Here is a 20,334-nt window from a genome sequence, read left to right as displayed (position 1 = left end):
ACAATGTTGGCCCATCAGTCAAGCATCTGCAGCATTGTGGTGCTTTCGCTTAGCATTTCTGTATCATTTTCATACTCCTTTCTGAATTCAAATGTTAGACCAGTCTGGACTGGTTTTCAGAGGTGAGGGTTTTATTTTGTAGTTGGAGAAAGTCTGGACATGCTGGTGGGCACCAGGCAGGGTGTTTTTCTATATGCACGATGTGGTACTTATATATTACATTACATGATTTACATCCTGTGGCTCATGTATATAATTGGCGCATACGGTGCTGCAGACCTCTCATTTCACTCTAAGACAGCCTCGTACCTAAATAAGTTTATGGAACACGTGTCCGTCCCTAACAGATAAATATTTAACCCTGCAGATGGAGATATGCATCCTTTTGATTGAAGTGTATTTCTTCCTCGAAAGGCCAGCACTTCTGTTTCTTGTACGACTTCAAATATAAAACCACATAAGTTTTGTTGCAAACAGTTACCAAACCCTGACATATCTCTCATCAACAAAGTAGCAAAGTTGTAGGATGTCCAACTCGGAAATAAAATACCATCACTCATCTACACTGGCTTGAAATATTATGGGTTCAAATTACATAATCCTGGCTTTATTACAGAGATTCCAAATCACCCAAACAATAGTGCTGTTCAGCAAACATTGCAACATATATGCTGTTTCCTTATGTTTCCAACATAAAAACAGGGAAGCAGCTGGAACCAATAACTGAAGGTGATGAAGCTATACCATATCAAGGAGGTCCGACTTGAAAGTCCGACCCAAGCGTAATCTTAGTCTCAAGATGGGCCATTCACCAAGAAGCTTAGTGAGAATGGGTAGCGAAGTCGTTAGAACACAGATCGCAACAGCGAGCCAGAGGAGACGAGGAGCCAGGACAGTGTACAAACCAGTTGCAAATGCTGTGGTGGTTGCCATGTATGCAAACCACATAAGCTTTTTGGTAAAAGACCTGTAGTGAAGCAGGAACTCAAGATCCTCCAACCTGGCTATGATGCATACGAAGGCTACAACAAGTGAGGAGCACATTGCCAAGGTATCAGAGATCAAGAATGCCTTAAACGCAAACTTCCTTGCCATGATAGGAAGGCCCTCATTTCCAGGATCAGCGCTATATCCTCCGGGCAAAGTGAAAGCAGCAGCAAATGTAATGGTGGCAATCAGAATCGCCACCAAGGAAGTGTTGCCTGTATATGTTTGAGTCAGTGACTTGATATCATTCCTTGTTGTTTCTGTCACTTTATCATGGGCTTCCCTGCGGAGATTATAAATATCTGTTGCGGCTTGAGGATCAGCTTTCAACATAAGCATGGAAATTTCATTCTGCCCACATAAAGATGCAGAAGGAGCTTGGTAAAGATTATAGTCTAAATCAGATGTTTCAGGTAAAGAAGATGGATCAATGCGTACTGATTTATTCTGGAGCAATTAAAGTAGTACTAATTTAAGAAAACATAGATCATACCCAGTTTAATGTCTTGGAATCTTTGGTGACATTCCACAATTTCCATATTGCTTCGTTTCCATTGTCATTAAGCACTCTGACGTCTATGTCTCGGTGAAGCAGTAAAGCAGCGACCATCTTGGGATTGGACTTTTGGACTGCGAGGTGCAGAGCAGTATCGCCGTCCTGATCGCGCATGTTAATAAGGAATCTACCAAATTGTGGCAAACCCAGGACAAAATCTACGAACTCCAGCTGTCCATTCCACACAGCTTGGTGCAGACATGTCCAGCCATTTGTCTTAGCGAAGGGCGCATCTGGACAATGTTTAAGAAGCTCTCGGGCTACACCAACATTGCCTCTATATGCAGCAGAAACCAGAAGAGGGGTACCCTTCGAGGAGACCACATACCCTAAAGACCGATCATGTTCCAATATTACTCTTAGCACGTCAACCTTGTCCCAAAGTACAGCCTGGTGCAGTGGAGTGGCTTTTCTAATCTTGTCTTCTGTTAGTGCGAGCGCAGGACGTGTCTCCACAATCTTTTTAGCGATAGCTGCAAATCATGAAAGCAAAGACAGCCAACATCCATCGAATGACCACATGTGTGATGGGTTGGTAATAAATTAAAGGGCATGTTTGCTTTCGGCAGGACGTATCTGTTTTCGGCCCAAGCCATATCTAATTGACTAGTCCGAAAATAATTTGCACCCATCTACATTGGTCCATGCGCCGGTTAACTTATATTTGCCATGCCCAGCTACATTAAACAGAATGAGGACATTGCACGGGTTATCATGAATGCATTTTGCTCCGTCCCGTTTGACTTTGTCGGCTGTGAAAATGGTTGGGATGCCATTTCAAGCTAACACATACTATTACTTTGGCACATAATGCGTGTTAGGTCCAACAAATATCACATATTTTGTTAAATAACCATTTTATCGTTATTGGTGGCAATCTTAAATATACTATGATGCCCACATCACATATAATAAAGAGGTGGTGCCCTACACACGTTCCCTACGTCAATTTTACCGTCAAATAAACCATAATAGATCGATCCGTCGAAGGGCTAAGAATGCCATGTCTGGGTACTGCTGCTGCAAATCTACTCCATGTTATCCACAATCTAGACAATCAAGCTGCAATTTGATAAAAACTGAGTACTCTACGTCAACACTATTGCAAGTAGAAGAAGTATAGCTGGCATCTATCGGCTCTGGTTAGTATTCAGGGGTTAGTTTCTAAACTAAGTTATGTGAGTGATCATGTTTAGGTTATGGAAGGCCCCATTTGGTGCGGCTCCTGTACCGGGTCCATGTGCGACCCTGACACTAGAGCAGACAAAGCCGAACCAAACAAGCACGTGCGAACGAGCCCTTCTGGCCTCCGATAGTCCGATGTGTATGTGTAGCCGGAGCCATTTTGGCAGCCAGAGCTAGGGAGCCATAAACTGGCTCCTCCTGCGAATCACGTGCACTGGAGTGCTGCCAAACAATGCCCTAAGATCTGGTTATGTCTAAGATCAATCATTCAACACAACGATGAAGTTAGGTGAGGTGGCAATAATGGAATTGGCTGCACCTTGACCTAGATTTCTTGGTCCACTATAGTTTAAATCAAAATACCTCTTAAATCATGTATCTAATTTTCAAATGGTTTGCATCATAATACCCCTTAAATCATAATATTCCATCTGGTAATTCATTTGTCCCAAAATTAGATTCGTATTTGACATATTTTGTTGGAAGCAGTTTTAACAATGTTGATAGCAGGAAACATAGTAAAAAAGACAATCTTCTCTCTCATAGATTGGCATAGACACAAAATCGAAACAACTTTTTTTCTTGCCCTGTTTTGGCATTCCCATGAAATTTTTGGCTTGGCTCACTCATATATATGGCATGGACCAAAACCAAAAGAATGATAGAATGTCGCCTCTTGCATAGATTTTAGTTTCTAGAAAAGAGAAGAAGGAAAACGGTATACATATATAGTACCTGACAGGTCTCACCTGCAGTGCCATTTCTCACGGCAGCATGAAGAGCATTGTGACCATTGGTTCCGCCCAGATGAGCAGAATCAGGAATCTCCAACAGTTTCTCGGATACATCCTTGTAATTTCTCATCACCGCGATGTACATGGGTGACTCATCATATTTGTTCACAGCTTTGGACAAAGCGGGCTCGGCTGCGATCAGCTCCAGCGCAAGTTCCCTGTGGCCGCTTCGTATTGCGTGGTGCAGTGCATTGTTCCCTTGCTTGTCTTGCTTCAAGATTGCCTCGCTCAGATGGAGATCACGGTAGCACCTGAGAAAAGATGGAGCTAAACTTGTAGTACTGGTCCGTCCACCTCTCACTGCTGCGACAAGTGGAGTCTCCCCGTCATTGTTGACAGCGGAGAGGAGGGACCGGTTCAGGGCCATGGCATCCATGCAGAATCCAGCATGGCCATGCATGGCGGAGATGTGGAGGCAGGTGTTGCCCCGTGGAGTTGTTCCCAGCAGCACGGCTGGGTCATGAAGGGCCAAGTGTTTCATCATTGTCGTGTCACCAGATACGGCGGCATCAAGGAGGCGGCTGTCCATCATAGTTGCTGTCTTTTTCCCTAGATATATAAATAAATTGTGGATCGAAAATCAGTATAATTGATGTTCCAGACAAGTATTGAACTGTCTGCTCAATATTTGTCAGTAATAACGAAACAGGAACGGAATTGAATCAGCTGTCCGTTTGTGCAGATATATACTAATATGCACACGAAAATATATACAATATCTCACCCAACCCATTACACAGGGAAACACGCACCACAATGCTCACTAGTTAATAATATATGCACCACTGCATCTATTAATGTTCCTCATACTATGAAATTATATGCTTATAGAGGATTAGCTCGTTGTTTTTTTTCTCGATCAGGCACATATAGGCCCGTGTTTCATTAAGAGAAAAAGGATGGTCATACGAGGAGATTTTAATACCTGTTTGTGGGATGTATAACAAACAAAGAGATTTTAATACCTGCTTCCATAATTTGGCAGTTAGCAGCTGGACATGGATCAATGGAGGCAGGCATGTATATGGAGGAACAACAGCAGCTGTTAGATCGATCAACGCAGCCAATAAACAAGTGTCCCTTGGTGAAGCCTTTTTATAGAATCAAGAACACTAGAGAAAGGTACCTCAGTGACTCCGACAAGCAAAGAACAGATGGTGCCATAAGCAACGCTGCATTCCTCAGTTTTGTATGTGGTGTGCCTGAATGATGCATTTCTCGTAGTATATCCCTGCCGTGTTGTCTATTCTCAAGTTTGGCATATTCGTCCTTCTCTTCCAACACAGAAGAACCATTTGTGGATTCGAACTTCTTCTGCTGTACGTAGTGGTAGATATTTGAGCCTCCAACATGCATGCATGTGAGTCCTGTTTTTAATCCTGAACTTTCAAACCAGACAAACACCCTTAGCTATTGTAACCGGACATTTTGTTGTCTTTCGGTTTTCTAAAACTAATAAAATCTAGTTTAATCTCTAAAAAATTTGTAACTAGTTTATATTAAATCTGAAAAATATAAAACGAGTACAGTCTCCTCGTCACTGTTGCAACAAGTGGAGTCTCCTCGTCATTGTTGACAGCGGAGAGGAGGGACCGGTTCAGGGCCATGGCATCCATGCAGAATCCAGCATGGCCATGCATGGCGGAGATGTGGAGGCAGGTGTTGCCCCGTGGAGTTGTTCCCAGCAGCACGGCTGGGTCATGAAGGGCCAAGTGTTTCATCATTGTCGTGTCACCAGATACGGCGGCATCAAGGAGGCGGCTGTCCATCATAGTTGCTGTCTTTTTCCCTAGATATATAAATAAATTGTGGATCGAAAATCAGTATAATTGATGTTCCAGAAAAGTATTGAACTGTCTGCTCAATATTTGTCAGTAATAACGAAACAGGAACGGAATTGAATCAGCTGTCCGTTTGTGCAGATATATACTAATATGCACACGAAAATATATACAATATCTCACCCAACCCATTACACAGGGAAACACGCACCACAATGCTCACTAGTTAATAATATATGCACCACTGCACCTATTAATGTTCCTCATACTATGAAATTATATGCTTATAGAGGATTAGCTCGTTTTTTTTTCTCGATCAGGCACATATAGGCCCGTGTTTCATTAAGAGAAAAAGGATGGTCATACGAGGAGATTTTAATACCTGTTTGTGGGATGTATAACAAACAAAGAGATTTTAATACCTGCTTCCATAATTTGGCAGTTAGCAGCTGGACATGGATCAATGGAGGCAGGCATGTATATGGAGGAACAACAGCAGCTGTTAGATCGATCAACGCAGCCAATAAACAAGTGTCCCTTGGTGAAGCCTTTTTATAGAATCAAGAACACTAGAGAAAGGTACCTCAGTGACTCCGACAAGCAAAGAACAGATGGTGCCATAAGCAACGCTGCATTCCTCAGTTTTGTGTGTGGTGTGCCTGAATGATGCATTTCTCGTAGTATATCCCTGCCGTGTTGTCTATTCTCAAGTTTGGCATATTCGTCCTTCTCTTCCAACACAGAAGAACCATTTGTGGATTCGAACTTCATCTGCTGTACGTAGTTTTAGATATTTGAGAGTAAGCTTCATTTTACAGCCTCCAACATGCATGCATGTGAGTCCTGTTTTTAATCCTGAACTTTCAAACCAGACAAACACCCTTAGCTATTGTAACCGGACATTTTGTTGTCTTTCGGTTTTCTAAAACTAATAAAATCTACTTTAATCTCTAAAAAATTTGTAACTAGTTTATATTAAATCTGAAAAATATAAAACGAGTACAGTCTCCTCGTCACTGTTGCAACAAGTGGAGTCTCCTCGTCATTGTTGACAGCGGAGAGGAGGGACCGGTTCAGGGCCATGGCATCCATGCAGAATCCAGCATGGCCATGCATGGCGGAGATGTGGAGGCAGGTGTTGCCCCGTGGAGTTGTTCCCAGCAGCACGGCTGGGTCATGAAGGGCCAAGTGTTTCATCATTGTCGTGTCACCAGATACGGCGGCATCAAGGAGGCGGCTGTCCATCATAGTTGCTGTCTTTTTCCCTAGATATATAAATAAATTGTGGATCGAAAATCAGTATAATTGATGTTCCAGAAAAGTATTGAACTGTCTGCTCAATATTTGTCAGTAATAACGAAACAGGAACGGAATTGAATCAGCTGTCCGTTTGTGCAGATATATACTAATATGCACACGAAAATATATACAATATCTCACCCAACCCATTACACAGGGAAACACGCACCACAATGCTCACTAGTTAATAATATATGCACCACTGCACCTATTAATGTTCCTCATACTATGAAATTATATGCTTATAGAGGATTAGCTCGTTTTTTTTTTCTCGATCAGGCACATATAGGCCCGTGTTTCATTAAGAGAAAAAGGATGGTCATACGAGGAGATTTTAATACCTGTTTGTGGGATGTATAACAAACAAAGAGATTTTAATACCTGCTTCCATAATTTGGCAGTTAGCAGCTGGACATGGATCAATGGAGGCAGGCATGTATATGGAGGAACAACAGCAGCTGTTAGATCGATCAACGCAGCCAATAAACAAGTGTCCCTTGGTGAAGCCTTTTTATAGAATCAAGAACACTAGAGAAAGGTACCTCAGTGACTCCGACAAGCAAAGAACAGATGGTGCCATAAGCAACGCTGCATTCCTCAGTTTTGTGTGTGGTGTGCCTGAATGATGCATTTCTCGTAGTATATCCCTGCCGTGTTGTCTATTCTCAAGTTTGGCATATTCGTCCTTCTCTTCCAACACAGAAGAACCATTTGTGGATTCGAACTTCTTCTGCTGTACGTAGTGGTAGATATTTGAGCCTCCAACATGCATGCATGTGAGTCCTGTTTTTAATCCTGAACTTTCAAACCAGACAAACACCCTTAGCTATTGTAACCGGACATTTTGTTGTCTTTCGGTTTTCTAAAACTAATAAAATCTACTTTAATCTCTAAAAAATTTGTAACTAGTTTATATTAAATCTGAAAAATATAAAACGAGTACAGTCTCCTCGTCACTGTTGCAACAAGTGGAGTCTCCTCGTCATTGTTGACAGCGGAGAGGAGGGACCGGTTCAGGGCCATGGCATCCATGCAGAATCCAGCATGGCCATGCATGGCGGAGATGTGGAGGCAGGTGTTGCCCCGTGGAGTTGTTCCCAGCAGCACGGCTGGGTCATGAAGGGCCAAGTGTTTCATCATTGTCGTGTCACCAGATACGGCGGCATCAAGGAGGCGGCTGTCCATCATAGTTGCTGTCTTTTTCCCTAGATATATAAATAAATTGTGGATCGAAAATCAGTATAATTGATGTTCCAGAAAAGTATTGAACTGTCTGCTCAATATTTGTCAGTAATAACGAAACAGGAACGGAATTGAATCAGCTGTCCGTTTGTGCAGATATATACTAATATGCACACGAAAATATATACAATATCTCACCCAACCCATTACACAGGGAAACACGCACCACAATGCTCACTAGTTAATAATATATGCACCACTGCACCTATTAATGTTCCTCATACTATGAAATTATATGCTTATAGAGGATTAGCTCGTTTTTTTTTCTCGATCAGGCACATATAGGCCCGTGTTTCATTAAGAGAAAAAGGATGGTCATACGAGGAGATTTTAATACCTGTTTGTGGGATGTATAACAAACAAAGAGATTTTAATACCTGCTTCCATAATTTGGCAGTTAGCAGCTGGACATGGATCAATGGAGGCAGGCATGTATATGGAGGAACAACAGCAGCTGTTAGATCGATCAACGCAGCCAATAAACAAGTGTCCCTTGGTGAAGCCTTTTTATAGAATCAAGAACACTAGAGAAAGGTACCTCAGTGACTCCGACAAGCAAAGAACAGATGGTGCCATAAGCAACGCTGCATTCCTCAGTTTGTGTGTGGTGTGCCTGAATGATGCATTTCTCGTAGTATATCCCTGCCGTGTTGTCTATTCTCAAGTTTGGCATATTCGTCCTTCTCTTCCAACACAGAAGAACCATTTGTGGATTCGAACTTCTTCTGCTGTACGTAGTGGTAGATATTTGAGAGTAAGCTTCATTTTACAGCCTCCAACATGCATGCATGTGAGTCCTGTTTTTAATCCTAAACTTTCAAACCAGACAAACACCCTTAGCTATTGTAACCGGACATTTTGTTGTCTTTCGGTTTTCTAAAACTAATAAAATCTAGTTTAATCTCTAAAAAATTTGTAACTAGTTTATATCAAATCTGAAAAATATAAAACGAGTACAGTCTCCTCGTCACTGTTGCAACAAGTGGAGTCTCCTCGTCATTGTTGACAGCGGAGAGGAGGGACCGGTTCAGGGCCATGGCATCCATGCAGAATCCAGCATGGCCATGCATGGCGGAGATGTGGAGGCAGGTGTTGCCCCGTGGAGTTGTTCCCAGCAGCACGGCTGGGTCATGAAGGGCCAAGTGTTTCATCATTGTCGTGTCACCAGATACGGCGGCATCAAGGAGGCGGCTGTCCATCATAGTTGCTGTCTTTTTCCCTAGATATATAAATAAATTGTGGATCGAAAATCAGTATAATTGATGTTCCAGAAAAGTATTGAACTGTCTGCTCAATATTTGTCAGTAATAACGAAACAGGAACGGAATTGAATCAGCTGTCCGTTTGTACAGATATATACTAATATGCACACGAAAATATATACAATATCTCACCCAACCCATTACACAGGGAAACACGCACCACAATGCTCACTAGTTAATAATATATGCACCACTGCACCTATTAATGTTCCTCATACTATGAAATTATATGCTTATAGAGGATTAGCTCGTTTTTTTTTCTCGATCAGGCACATATAGGCCCGTGTTTCATTAAGAGAAAAAGGATGGTCATACGAGGAGATTTTAATACCTGTTTGTGGGATGTATAACAAACAAAGAGATTTTAATACCTGCTTCCATAATTTGGCAGTTAGCAGCTGGACATGGATCAATGGAGGCAGGCATGTATATGGAGGAACAACAGCAGCTGTTAGATCGATCAACGCAGCCAATAAACAAGTGTCCCTTGGTGAAGCCTTTTTATAGAATCAAGAACACTAGAGAAAGGTACCTCAGTGACTCCGACAAGCAAAGAACAGATGGTGCCATAAGCAACGCTGCATTCCTCAGTTTTGTGTGTGGTGTGCCTGAATGATGCATTTCTCGTAGTATATCCCTGCCGTGTTGTCTATTCTCAAGTTTGGCATATTCGTCCTTCTCTTCCAACACAGAAGAACCATTTGTGGATTCGAACTTCTTCTGCTGTACGTAGTGGTAGATATTTGAGAGTAAGCTTCATTTTACAGCCTCCAACATGCATGCATGTGAGTCCTGTTTTTAATCCTGAACTTTCAAACCAGACAAACACCCTTAGCTATTGTAACCGGACATTTTGTTGTCTTTCGGTTTTCTAAAACTAATAAAATCTAGTTTAATCTCTAAAAAATTTGTAACTAGTTTATATCAAATCTGAAAAATATAAAACGAGTACAGTCTCCTCGTCACTGTTGCAACAAGTGGAGTCTCCTCGTCATTGTTGACAGCGGAGAGGAGGGACCGGTTCAGGGCCATGGCATCCATGCAGAATCCAGCATGGCCATGCATGGCGGAGATGTGGAGGCAGGTGTTGCCCCGTGGAGTTGTTCCCAGCAGCACGGCTGGGTCATGAAGGGCCAAGTGTTTCATCATTGTCGTGTCACCAGATACGGCGGCATCAAGGAGGCGGCTGTCCATCATAGTTGCTGTCTTTTTCCCTAGATATATAAATAAATTGTGGATCGAAAATCAGTATAATTGATGTTCCAGAAAAGTATTGAACTGTCTGCTCAATATTTGTCAGTAATAACGAAACAGGAACGGAATTGAATCAGCTGTCCGTTTGTGCAGATATATACTAATATGCACACGAAAATATATACAATATCTCACCCAACCCATTACACAGGGAAACACGCACCACAATGCTCACTAGTTAATAATATATGCACCACTGCACCTATTAATGTTCCTCATACTATGAAATTATATGCTTATAGAGGATTAGCTCGTTTTTTTTTTCTCGATCAGGCACATATAGGCCCGTGTTTCATTAAGAGAAAAAGGATGGTCATACGAGGAGATTTTAATACCTGTTTGTGGGATGTATAACAAACAAAGAGATTTTAATACCTGCTTCCATAATTTGGCAGTTAGCAGCTGGACATGGATCAATGGAGGCAGGCATGTATATGGAGGAACAACAGCAGCTGTTAGATCGATCAACGCAGCCAATAAACAAGTGTCCCTTGGTGAAGCCTTTTTATAGAATCAAGAACACTAGAGAAAGGTACCTCAGTGACTCCGACAAGCAAAGAACAGATGGTGCCATAAGCAACGCTGCATTCCTCAGTTTTGTGTGTGGTGTGCCTGAATGATGCATTTCTCGTAGTATATCCCTGCCGTGTTGTCTATTCTCAAGTTTGGCATATTCGTCCTTCTCTTCCAACACAGAAGAACCATTTGTGGATTCGAACTTCTTCTGCTGTACGTAGTGGTAGATATTTGAGCCTCCAACATGCATGCATGTGAGTCCTGTTTTTAATCCTGAACTTTCAAACCAGACAAACACCCTTAGCTATTGTAACCGGACATTTTGTTGTCTTTCGGTTTTCTAAAACTAATAAAATCTAGTTTAATCTCTAAAAAATTTGTAACTAGTTTATATCAAATCTGAAAAATATAAAACGAGTACAGTCTCCTCGTCACTGTTGCAACAAGTGGAGTCTCCTCGTCATTGTTGACAGCGGAGAGGAGGGACCGGTTCAGGGCCATGGCATCCATGCAGAATCCAGCATGGCCATGCATGGCGGAGATGTGGAGGCAGGTGTTGCCCCGTGGAGTTGTTCCCAGCAGCACGGCTGGGTCATGAAGGGCCAAGTGTTTCATCATTGTCGTGTCACCAGATACGGCGGCATCAAGGAGGCGGCTGTCCATCATAGTTGCTGTCTTTTTCCCTAGATATATAAATAAATTGTGGATCGAAAATCAGTATAATTGATGTTCCAGAAAAGTATTGAACTGTCTGCTCAATATTTGTCAGTAATAACGAAACAGGAACGGAATTGAATCAGCTGTCCGTTTGTGCAGATATATACTAATATGCACACGAAAATATATACAATATCTCACCCAACCCATTACACAGGGAAACACGCACCACAATGCTCACTAGTTAATAATATATGCACCACTGCACCTATTAATGTTCCTCATACTATGAAATTATATGCTTATAGAGGATTAGCTCGTTTTTTTTTCTCGATCAGGCACATATAGGCCCGTGTTTCATTAAGAGAAAAAGGATGGTCATACGAGGAGATTTTAATACCTGTTTGTGGGATGTATAACAAACAAAGAGATTTTAATACCTGCTTCCATAATTTGGCAGTTAGCAGCTGGACATGGATCAATGGAGGCAGGCATGTATATGGAGGAACAACAGCAGCTGTTAGATCGATCAACGCAGCCAATAAACAAGTGTCCCTTGGTGAAGCCTTTTTATAGAATCAAGAACACTAGAGAAAGGTACCTCAGTGACTCCGACAAGCAAAGAACAGATGGTGCCATAAGCAACGCTGCATTCCTCAGTTTTGTGTGTGGTGTGCCTGAATGATGCATTTCTCGTAGTATATCCCTGCCGTGTTGTCTATTCTCAAGTTTGGCATATTCGTCCTTCTCTTCCAACACAGAAGAACCATTTGTGGATTCGAACTTCTTCTGCTGTACGTAGTGGTAGATATTTGAGCCTCCAACATGCATGCATGTGAGTCCTGTTTTTAATCCTGAACTTTCAAACCAGACAAACACCCTTAGCTATTGTAACCGGACATTTTGTTGTCTTTCGGTTTTCTAAAACTAATAAAATCTACTTTAATCTCTAAAAAATTTGTAACTAGTTTATATTAAATCTGAAAAATATAAAACGAGTACAGTCTCCTCGTCACTGTTGCAACAAGTGGAGTCTCCTCGTCATTGTTGACAGCGGAGAGGAGGGACCGGTTCAGGGCCATGGCATCCATGCAGAATCCAGCATGGCCATGCATGGCGGAGATGTGGAGGCAGGTGTTGCCCCGTGGAGTTGTTCCCAGCAGCACGGCTGGGTCATGAAGGGCCAAGTGTTTCATCATTGTCGTGTCACCAGATACGGCGGCATCAAGGAGGCGGCTGTCCATCATAGTTGCTGTCTTTTTCCCTAGATATATAAATAAATTGTGGATCGAAAATCAGTATAATTGATGTTCCAGAAAAGTATTGAACTGTCTGCTCAATATTTGTCAGTAATAACGAAACAGGAACGGAATTGAATCAGCTGTCCGTTTGTGCAGATATATACTAATATGCACACGAAAATATATACAATATCTCACCCAACCCATTACACAGGGAAACACGCACCACAATGCTCACTAGTTAATAATATATGCACCACTGCACCTATTAATGTTCCTCATACTATGAAATTATATGCTTATAGAGGATTAGCTCGTTTTTTTTTCTCGATCAGGCACATATAGGCCCGTGTTTCATTAAGAGAAAAAGGATGGTCATACGAGGAGATTTTAATACCTGTTGTGGGATGTATAACAAACAAAGAGATTTTAATACCTGCTTCCATAATTTGGCAGTTAGCAGCTGGACATGGATCAATGGAGGCAGGCATGTATATGGAGGAACAACAGCAGCTGTTAGATCGATCAACGCAGCCAATAAACAAGTGTCCCTTGGTGAAGCCTTTTTATAGAATCAAGAACACTAGAGAAAGGTACCTCAGTGACTCCGACAAGCAAAGAACAGATGGTGCCATAAGCAACGCTGCATTCCTCAGTTTTGTGTGTGGTGTGCCTGAATGATGCATTTCTCGTAGTATATCCCTGCCGTGTTGTCTATTCTCAAGTTTGGCATATTCGTCCTTCTCTTCCAACACAGAAGAACCATTTGTGGATTCGAACTTCTTCTGCTGTACGTAGTGGTAGATATTTGAGAGTAAGCTTCATTTTACAGCCTCCAACATGCATGCATGTGAGTCCTGTTTTTAATCCTGAACTTTCAAACCAGACAAACACCCTTAGCTATTGTAACCGGACATTTTGTTGTCTTTCGGTTTTCTAAAACTAATAAAATCTAGTTTAATCTCTAAAAAATTTGTAACTAGTTTATATCAAATCTGAAAAATATAAAACGAGTACAGTCTCCTCGTCACTGTTGCAACAAGTGGAGTCTCCTCGTCATTGTTGACAGCGGAGAGGAGGGACCGGTTCAGGGCCATGGCATCCATGCAGAATCCAGCATGGCCATGCATGGCGGAGATGTGGAGGCAGGTGTTGCCCCGTGGAGTTGTTCCCAGCAGCACGGCTGGGTCATGAAGGGCCAAGTGTTTCATCATTGTCGTGTCACCAGATACGGCGGCATCAAGGAGGCGGCTGTCCATCATAGTTGCTGTCTTTTTCCCTAGATATATAAATAAATTGTGGATCGAAAATCAGTATAATTGATGTTCCAGAAAAGTATTGAACTGTCTGCTCAATATTTGTCAGTAATAACGAAACAGGAACGGAATTGAATCAGCTGTCCGTTTGTGCATATATATACTAATATGCACACGAAAATATATACAATATCTCACCCAACCCATTACACAGGGAAACACGCACCACAATGCTCACTAGTTAATAATATATGCACCACTGCACCTATTAATGTTCCTCATACTATGAAATTATATGCTTATAGAGGATTAGCTCGTTTTTTTTTCTCGATCAGGCACATATAGGCCCGTGTTTCATTAAGAGAAAAAGGATGGTCATACGAGGAGATTTTAATACCTGTTTGTGGGATGTATAACAAACAAAGAGATTTTAATACCTGCTTCCATAATTTGGCAGTTAGCAGCTGGACATGGATCAATGGAGGCAGGCATGTATATGGAGGAACAACAGCAGCTGTTAGATCGATCAACGCAGCCAATAAACAAGTGTCCCTTGGTGAAGCCTTTTTATAGAATCAAGAACACTAGAGAAAGGTACCTCAGTGACTCCGACAAGCAAAGAACAGATGGTGCCATAAGCAACGCTGCATTCCTCAGTTTTGTGTGTGGTGTGCCTGAATGATGCATTTCTCGTAGTATATCCCTGCCGTGTTGTCTATTCTCAAGTTTGGCATATTCGTCCTTCTCTTCCAACACAGAAGAACCATTTGTGGATTCGAACTTCTTCTGCTGTACGTAGTGGTAGATATTTGAGAGTAAGCTTCATTTTACAGCCTCCAACATGCATGCATGTGAGTCCTGTTTTTAATCCTGAACTTTCAAACCAGACAAACACCCTTAGCTATTGTAACCGGACATTTTGTTGTCTTTCGGTTTTCTAAAACTAATAAAATCTAGTTTAATCTCTAAAAAATTTGTAACTAGTTTATATCAAATCTGAAAAATATAAAACGAGTACAGTCTCCTCGTCACTGTTGCAACAAGTGGAGTCTCCTCGTCATTGTTGACAGCGGAGAGGAGGGACCGGTTCAGGGCCATGGCATCCATGCAGAATCCAGCATGGCCATGCATGGCGGAGATGTGGAGGCAGGTGTTGCCCCGTGGAGTTGTTCCCAGCAGCACGGCTGGGTCATGAAGGGCCAAGTGTTTCATCATTGTCGTGTCACCAGATACGGCGGCATCAAGGAGGCGGCTGTCCATCATAGTTGCTGTCTTTTTCCCTAGATATATAAATAAATTGTGGATCGAAAATCAGTATAATTGATGTTCCAGAAAAGTATTGAACTGTCTGCTCAATATTTGTCAGTAATAACGAAACAGGAACGGAATTGAATCAGCTGTCCGTTTGTGCAGATATATACTAATATGCACACGAAAATATATACAATATCTCACCCAACCCATTACACAGGGAAACATGCACCACAATGCTCACTAGTTAATAATATATGCACCACTGCACCTATTAATGTTCCTCATACTATGAAATTATATGCTTATAGAGGATTAGCTCGTTTTTTTTCTCGATCAGGCACATATAGGCCCGTGTTTCATTAAGAGAAAAAGGATGGTCATACGAGGAGATTTTAATACCTGTTTGTGGGATGTATAACAAACAAAGAGATTTTAATACCTGCTTCCATAATTTGGCAGTTAGCAGCTGGACATGGATCAATGGAGGCAGGCATGTATATGGAGGAACAACAGCAGCTGTTAGATCGATCAACGCAGCCAATAAACAAGTGTCCCTTGGTGAAGCCTTTTTATAGAATCAAGAACACTAGAGAAAGGTACCTCAGTGACTCCGACAAGCAAAGAACAGATGGTGCCATAAGCAACGCTGCATTCCTCAGTTTTGTGTGTGGTGTGCCTGAATGATGCATTTCTCGTAGTATATCCCTGCCGTGTTGTCTATTCTCAAGTTTGGCATATTCGTCCTTCTCTTCCAACACAGAAGAACCATTTGTGGATTCGAACTTCTTCTGCTGTACGTAGTGGTAGATATTTGAGAGTAAGCTTCATTTTACAGCCTCCAACATGCATGCATGTGAGTCCTGTTTTTAATCCTGAACTTTCAAACCAGACAAACACCCTTAGCTATTGTAACCGGACATTTTGTTGTCTTTCGGTTTTCTAAAACTAATAAAATCTAGTTTAATCTCTAAAAAATTTGTAACTAGTTTATATCAAATCTGAAAAATATAAAACGAGTACAGTCTCCTCGTCACTGTTGCAACAAGTGGAGTCTCCTCGTCATTGTTGACAGCGGAGAGGAGGGACCGGTTCAGGGCCATGGCATCCATGCAGAATCCAGCATGGCCATGCATGGCGGAGATGTGGAGGCAGGTGTTGCCCCGTGGAGTTGTTCCCAGCAGCACGGCTGGGTCATGAAGGGCCAAGTGTTTCATCATTGTCGTGTCACCAGATACGGCGGCATCAAGGAGGCGGCTGTCCATCATAGTTGCTGTCTTTTTCCCTAGATATATAAATAAATTGTGGATCGAAAATCAGTATAATTGATGTTCCAGAAAAGTATTGAACTGTCTGCTCAATATTTGTCAGTAATAACGAAACAGGAACGGAATTGAATCAGCTGTCCGTTTGTGCATATATATACTAATATGCACACGAAAATATATACAATATCTCACCCAACCCATTACACAGGGAAACACGCACCACAATGCTCACTAGTTAATAATATATGCACCACTGCACCTATTAATGTTCCTCATACTATGAAATTATATGCTTATAGAGGATTAGCTCGTTTTTTTTTCTCGATCAGGCACATATAGGCCCGTGTTTCATTAAGAGAAAAAGGATGGTCATACGAGGAGATTTTAATACCTGTTTGTGGGATGTATAACAAACAAAGAGATTTTAATACCTGCTTCCATAATTTGGCAGTTAGCAGCTGGACATGGATCAATGGAGGCAGGCATGTATATGGAGGAACAACAGCAGCTGTTAGATCGATCAACGCAGCCAATAAACAAGTGTCCCTTGGTGAAGCCTTTTTATAGAATCAAGAACACTAGAGAAAGGTACCTCAGTGACTCCGACAAGCAAAGAACAGATGGTGCCATAAGCAACGCTGCATTCCTCAGTTTTGTGTGTGGTGTGCCTGAATGATGCATTTCTCGTAGTATATCCCTGCCGTGTTGTCTATTCTCAAGTTTGGCATATTCGTCCTTCTCTTCCAACACAGAAGAACCATTTGTGGATTCGAACTTCTTCTGCTGTGCGTAGTGGTAGATATTTGAGAGTAAGCTTCATTTTACAGCCTCCAACATGCATGCATGTGAGTCCTGTTTTTAATCCTGAACTTTCAAACCAGACAAACACCCTTAGCTATTGTAACCGGACATTTTGTTGTCTTTCGGTTTTCTAAAACTAATAAAATCTAGTTTAATCTCTAAAAAATTTGTAACTAGTTTATATCAAATCTGAAAAATATAAAACGAGTACAGTCTCCTCGTCACTGTTGCAACAAGTGGAGTCTCCTCGTCATTGTTGACAGCGGAGAGGAGGGACCGGTTCAGGGCCATGGCATCCATGCAGAATCCAGCATGGCCATGCATGGCGGAGATGTGGAGGCAGGTGTTGCCCCGTGGAGTTGTTCCCAGCAGCACGGCTGGGTCATGAAGGGCCAAGTGTTTCATCATTGTCGTGTCACCAGATACGGCGGCATCAAGGAGGCGGCTGTCCATCATAGTTGCTGTCTTTTTCCCCAGATATATAAATAAATTGTGGATCGAAAATCAGTATAATTGATGTTCCAGAAAAGTATTGAACTGTCTGCTCAATATTTGTCAGTAATAACGAAACAGGAACGGAATTGAATCAGCTGTCCGTTTGTGCAGATATATACTAATATGCACACGAAAATATATACAATATCTCACCCAACCCATTACACAGGGAAACACGCACCACAATGCTCACTAGTTAATAATATATGCACCACTGCACCTATTAATGTTCCTCATACTATGAAATTATATGCTTATAGAGGATTAGCTCGTTTTTTTTTCTCGATCAGGCACATATAGGCCCGTGTTTCATTAAGAGAAAAAGGATGGTCATACGAGGAGATTTTAATACCTGTTTGTGGGATGTATAACAAACAAAGAGATTTTAATACCTGCTTCCATAATTTGGCAGTTAGCAGCTGGACATGGATCAATGGAGGCAGGCATGTATATGGAGGAACAACAGCAGCTGTTAGATCGATCAACGCAGCCAATAAACAAGTGTCCCTTGGTGAAGCCTTTTTATAGAATCAAGAACACTAGAGAAAGGTACCTCAGTGACTCCGACAAGCAAAGAACAGATGGTGCCATAAGCAACGCTGCATTCCTCAGTTTTGTGTGTGGTGTGCCTGAATGATGCATTTCTCGTAGTATATCCCTGCCGTGTTGTCTATTCTCAAGTTTGGCATATTCGTCCTTCTCTTCCAACACAGAAGAACCATTTGTGGATTCGAACTTCTTCTGCTGTACGTAGTGGTAGATATTTGAGAGTAAGCTTCATTTTACAGCCTCCAACATGCATGCATGTGAGTCCTGTTTTTAATCCTAAACTTTCAAACCAGACAAACACCCTTAGCTATTGTAACCGGACATTTTGTTGTCTTTCGGTTTTCTAAAACTAATAAAATCTAGTTTAATCTCTAAAAAATTTGTAACTAGTTTATATCAAATCTGAAAAATATAAAACGAGTACAGTCTCCTCGTCACGGTTGCAACAAGTGGAGTCTCCTCGTCATTGTTGACAGCGGAGAGGAGGGACCGGTTCAGGGCCATGGCATCCATGCAGAATCCAGCATGGCCATGCATGGCGGAGATGTGGAGGCAGGTGTTGCCCCGTGGAGTTGTTCCCAGCAGCACGGCTGGGTCATGAAGGGCCAAGTGTTTCATCATTGTCGTGTCACCAGATACGGCGGCATCAAGGAGGCGGCTGTCCATCATAGTTGCTGTCTTTTTCCCTAGATATATAAATAAATTGTGGATCGAAAATCAGTATAATTGATGTTCCAGAAAAGTATTGAACTGTCTGCTCAATATTTGTCAGTAATAACGAAACAGGAACGGAATTGAATCAGCTGTCCGTTTGTGCAGATATATACTAATATGCACACGAAAATATATACAATATCTCACCCAACCCATTACACAGGGAAACACGCACCACAATGCTCACTAGTTAATAATATATGCACCACTGCACCTATTAATGTTCCTCATACTATGAAATTATATGCTTATAGAGGATTAGCTCGTTTTTTTTTTCTCGATCAGGCACATATAGGCCCGTGTTTCATTAAGAGAAAAAGGATGGTCATACGAGGAGATTTTAATACCTGTTTGTGGGATGTATAACAAACAAAGAGATTTTAATACCTGCTTCCATAATTTGGCAGTTAGCAGCTGGACATGGATCAATGGAGGCAGGCATGTATATGGAGGAACAACAGCAGCTGTTAGATCGATCAACGCAGCCAATAAACAAGTGTCCCTTGGTGAAGCCTTTTTATAGAATCAAGAACACTAGAGAAAGGTACCTCAGTGACTCCGACAAGCAAAGAACAGATGGTGCCATAAGCAACGCTGCATTCCTCAGTTTTGTGTGTGGTGTGCCTGAATGATGCATTTCTCGTAGTATATCCCTGCCGTGTTGTCTATTCTCAAGTTTGGCATATTCGTCCTTCTCTTCCAACACAGAAGAACCATTTGTGGATTCGAACTTCTTCTGCTGTACGTAGTGGTAGATATTTGAGAGTAAGCTTCATTTTACAGCCTCCAACATGCATGCATGTGAGTCCTGTTTTTAATCCTGAACTTTCAAACCAGACAAACACCCTTAGCTATTGTAACCGGACATTTTGTTGTCTTTCGGTTTTCTAAAACTAATAAAATCTACTTTAATCTCTAAAAAATTTGTAACTAGTTTATATTAAATCTGAAAAATATAAAACGAGTGCTATTTTTCTATATATCTATTGGTGCTCTATTTTGATTCATTTGAATCTTATTTGTTCATGTTCCTAGTGTTTCATTGCTTGTAGTCATGCTGTTGTTTATTGGAGTTATTATTGTGTCACTACAGAAAAGGTCTTTGGTCACTTGCCCAAAATGAACAATAATCTCGGCCCAATCAGCGTCCGGGACAAAAACATATTTAGTCCCGGTTGGTGAGACCAACCGGGACTAAAAGTCCCTGCCCAACGGCTATGGTGTCA

The 20,334-nt window shown here is 41.7% G+C and overlaps 1 protein-coding gene across 20 annotated transcripts; it reads right to left on the bottom strand.

Moving 5' to 3' along the window:
• On the bottom strand, nt 219-20,058 carry LOC8076898 (ankyrin repeat-containing protein At5g02620). 20 transcript variants are annotated; one of them, XM_021460679.1, is made up of 28 exons: nt 19,657-20,058; nt 19,496-19,572; nt 18,399-19,072; nt 18,238-18,314; nt 17,142-17,815; nt 16,981-17,057; nt 15,885-16,566; nt 15,724-15,800; nt 14,629-15,310; nt 14,468-14,544; nt 13,372-14,053; nt 13,211-13,287; nt 12,135-12,797; nt 11,974-12,050; nt 10,897-11,559; nt 10,736-10,812; nt 9,639-10,320; nt 9,478-9,554; nt 8,383-9,063; nt 8,222-8,298; nt 7,145-7,807; nt 6,984-7,060; nt 6,098-6,568; nt 4,649-4,859; nt 4,488-4,564; nt 3,478-4,071; nt 1,481-2,016; nt 240-1,338 (listed from the first exon to the last, which is right to left on the bottom strand). In XM_021460679.1, the coding sequence occupies exons 24-28, from the start codon at nt 4,735-4,737 to the stop codon at nt 739-741; spliced, it is 1,896 nt and encodes a 631-aa protein (XP_021316354.1). In that variant the 5' UTR covers nt 4,738-4,859; nt 6,098-6,568; nt 6,984-7,060; nt 7,145-7,807; nt 8,222-8,298; nt 8,383-9,063; nt 9,478-9,554; nt 9,639-10,320; nt 10,736-10,812; nt 10,897-11,559; nt 11,974-12,050; nt 12,135-12,797; nt 13,211-13,287; nt 13,372-14,053; nt 14,468-14,544; nt 14,629-15,310; nt 15,724-15,800; nt 15,885-16,566; nt 16,981-17,057; nt 17,142-17,815; nt 18,238-18,314; nt 18,399-19,072; nt 19,496-19,572; nt 19,657-20,058; the 3' UTR covers nt 240-738. The 20 variants fall into 20 exon arrangements, with proteins under 20 accessions (XP_021316358.1, XP_002449253.1, XP_021316354.1 ...); XM_021460669.1 differs by having other exon boundaries at nt 18,399-19,080; nt 19,657-20,057; XM_021460678.1 differs by lacking the exon at nt 19,657-20,058 and having other exon boundaries at nt 6,098-6,560; nt 18,399-19,080; nt 19,496-19,645.

The sequence above is a fragment of the Sorghum bicolor genome, chromosome 5 (assembly GCF_000003195.3).
Source record: "Sorghum bicolor cultivar BTx623 chromosome 5, Sorghum_bicolor_NCBIv3, whole genome shotgun sequence".
Taxonomy (NCBI): domain Eukaryota; kingdom Viridiplantae; phylum Streptophyta; class Magnoliopsida; order Poales; family Poaceae; genus Sorghum; species Sorghum bicolor.
This window is presented reverse-complemented; position numbering and strand designations above follow the sequence as displayed.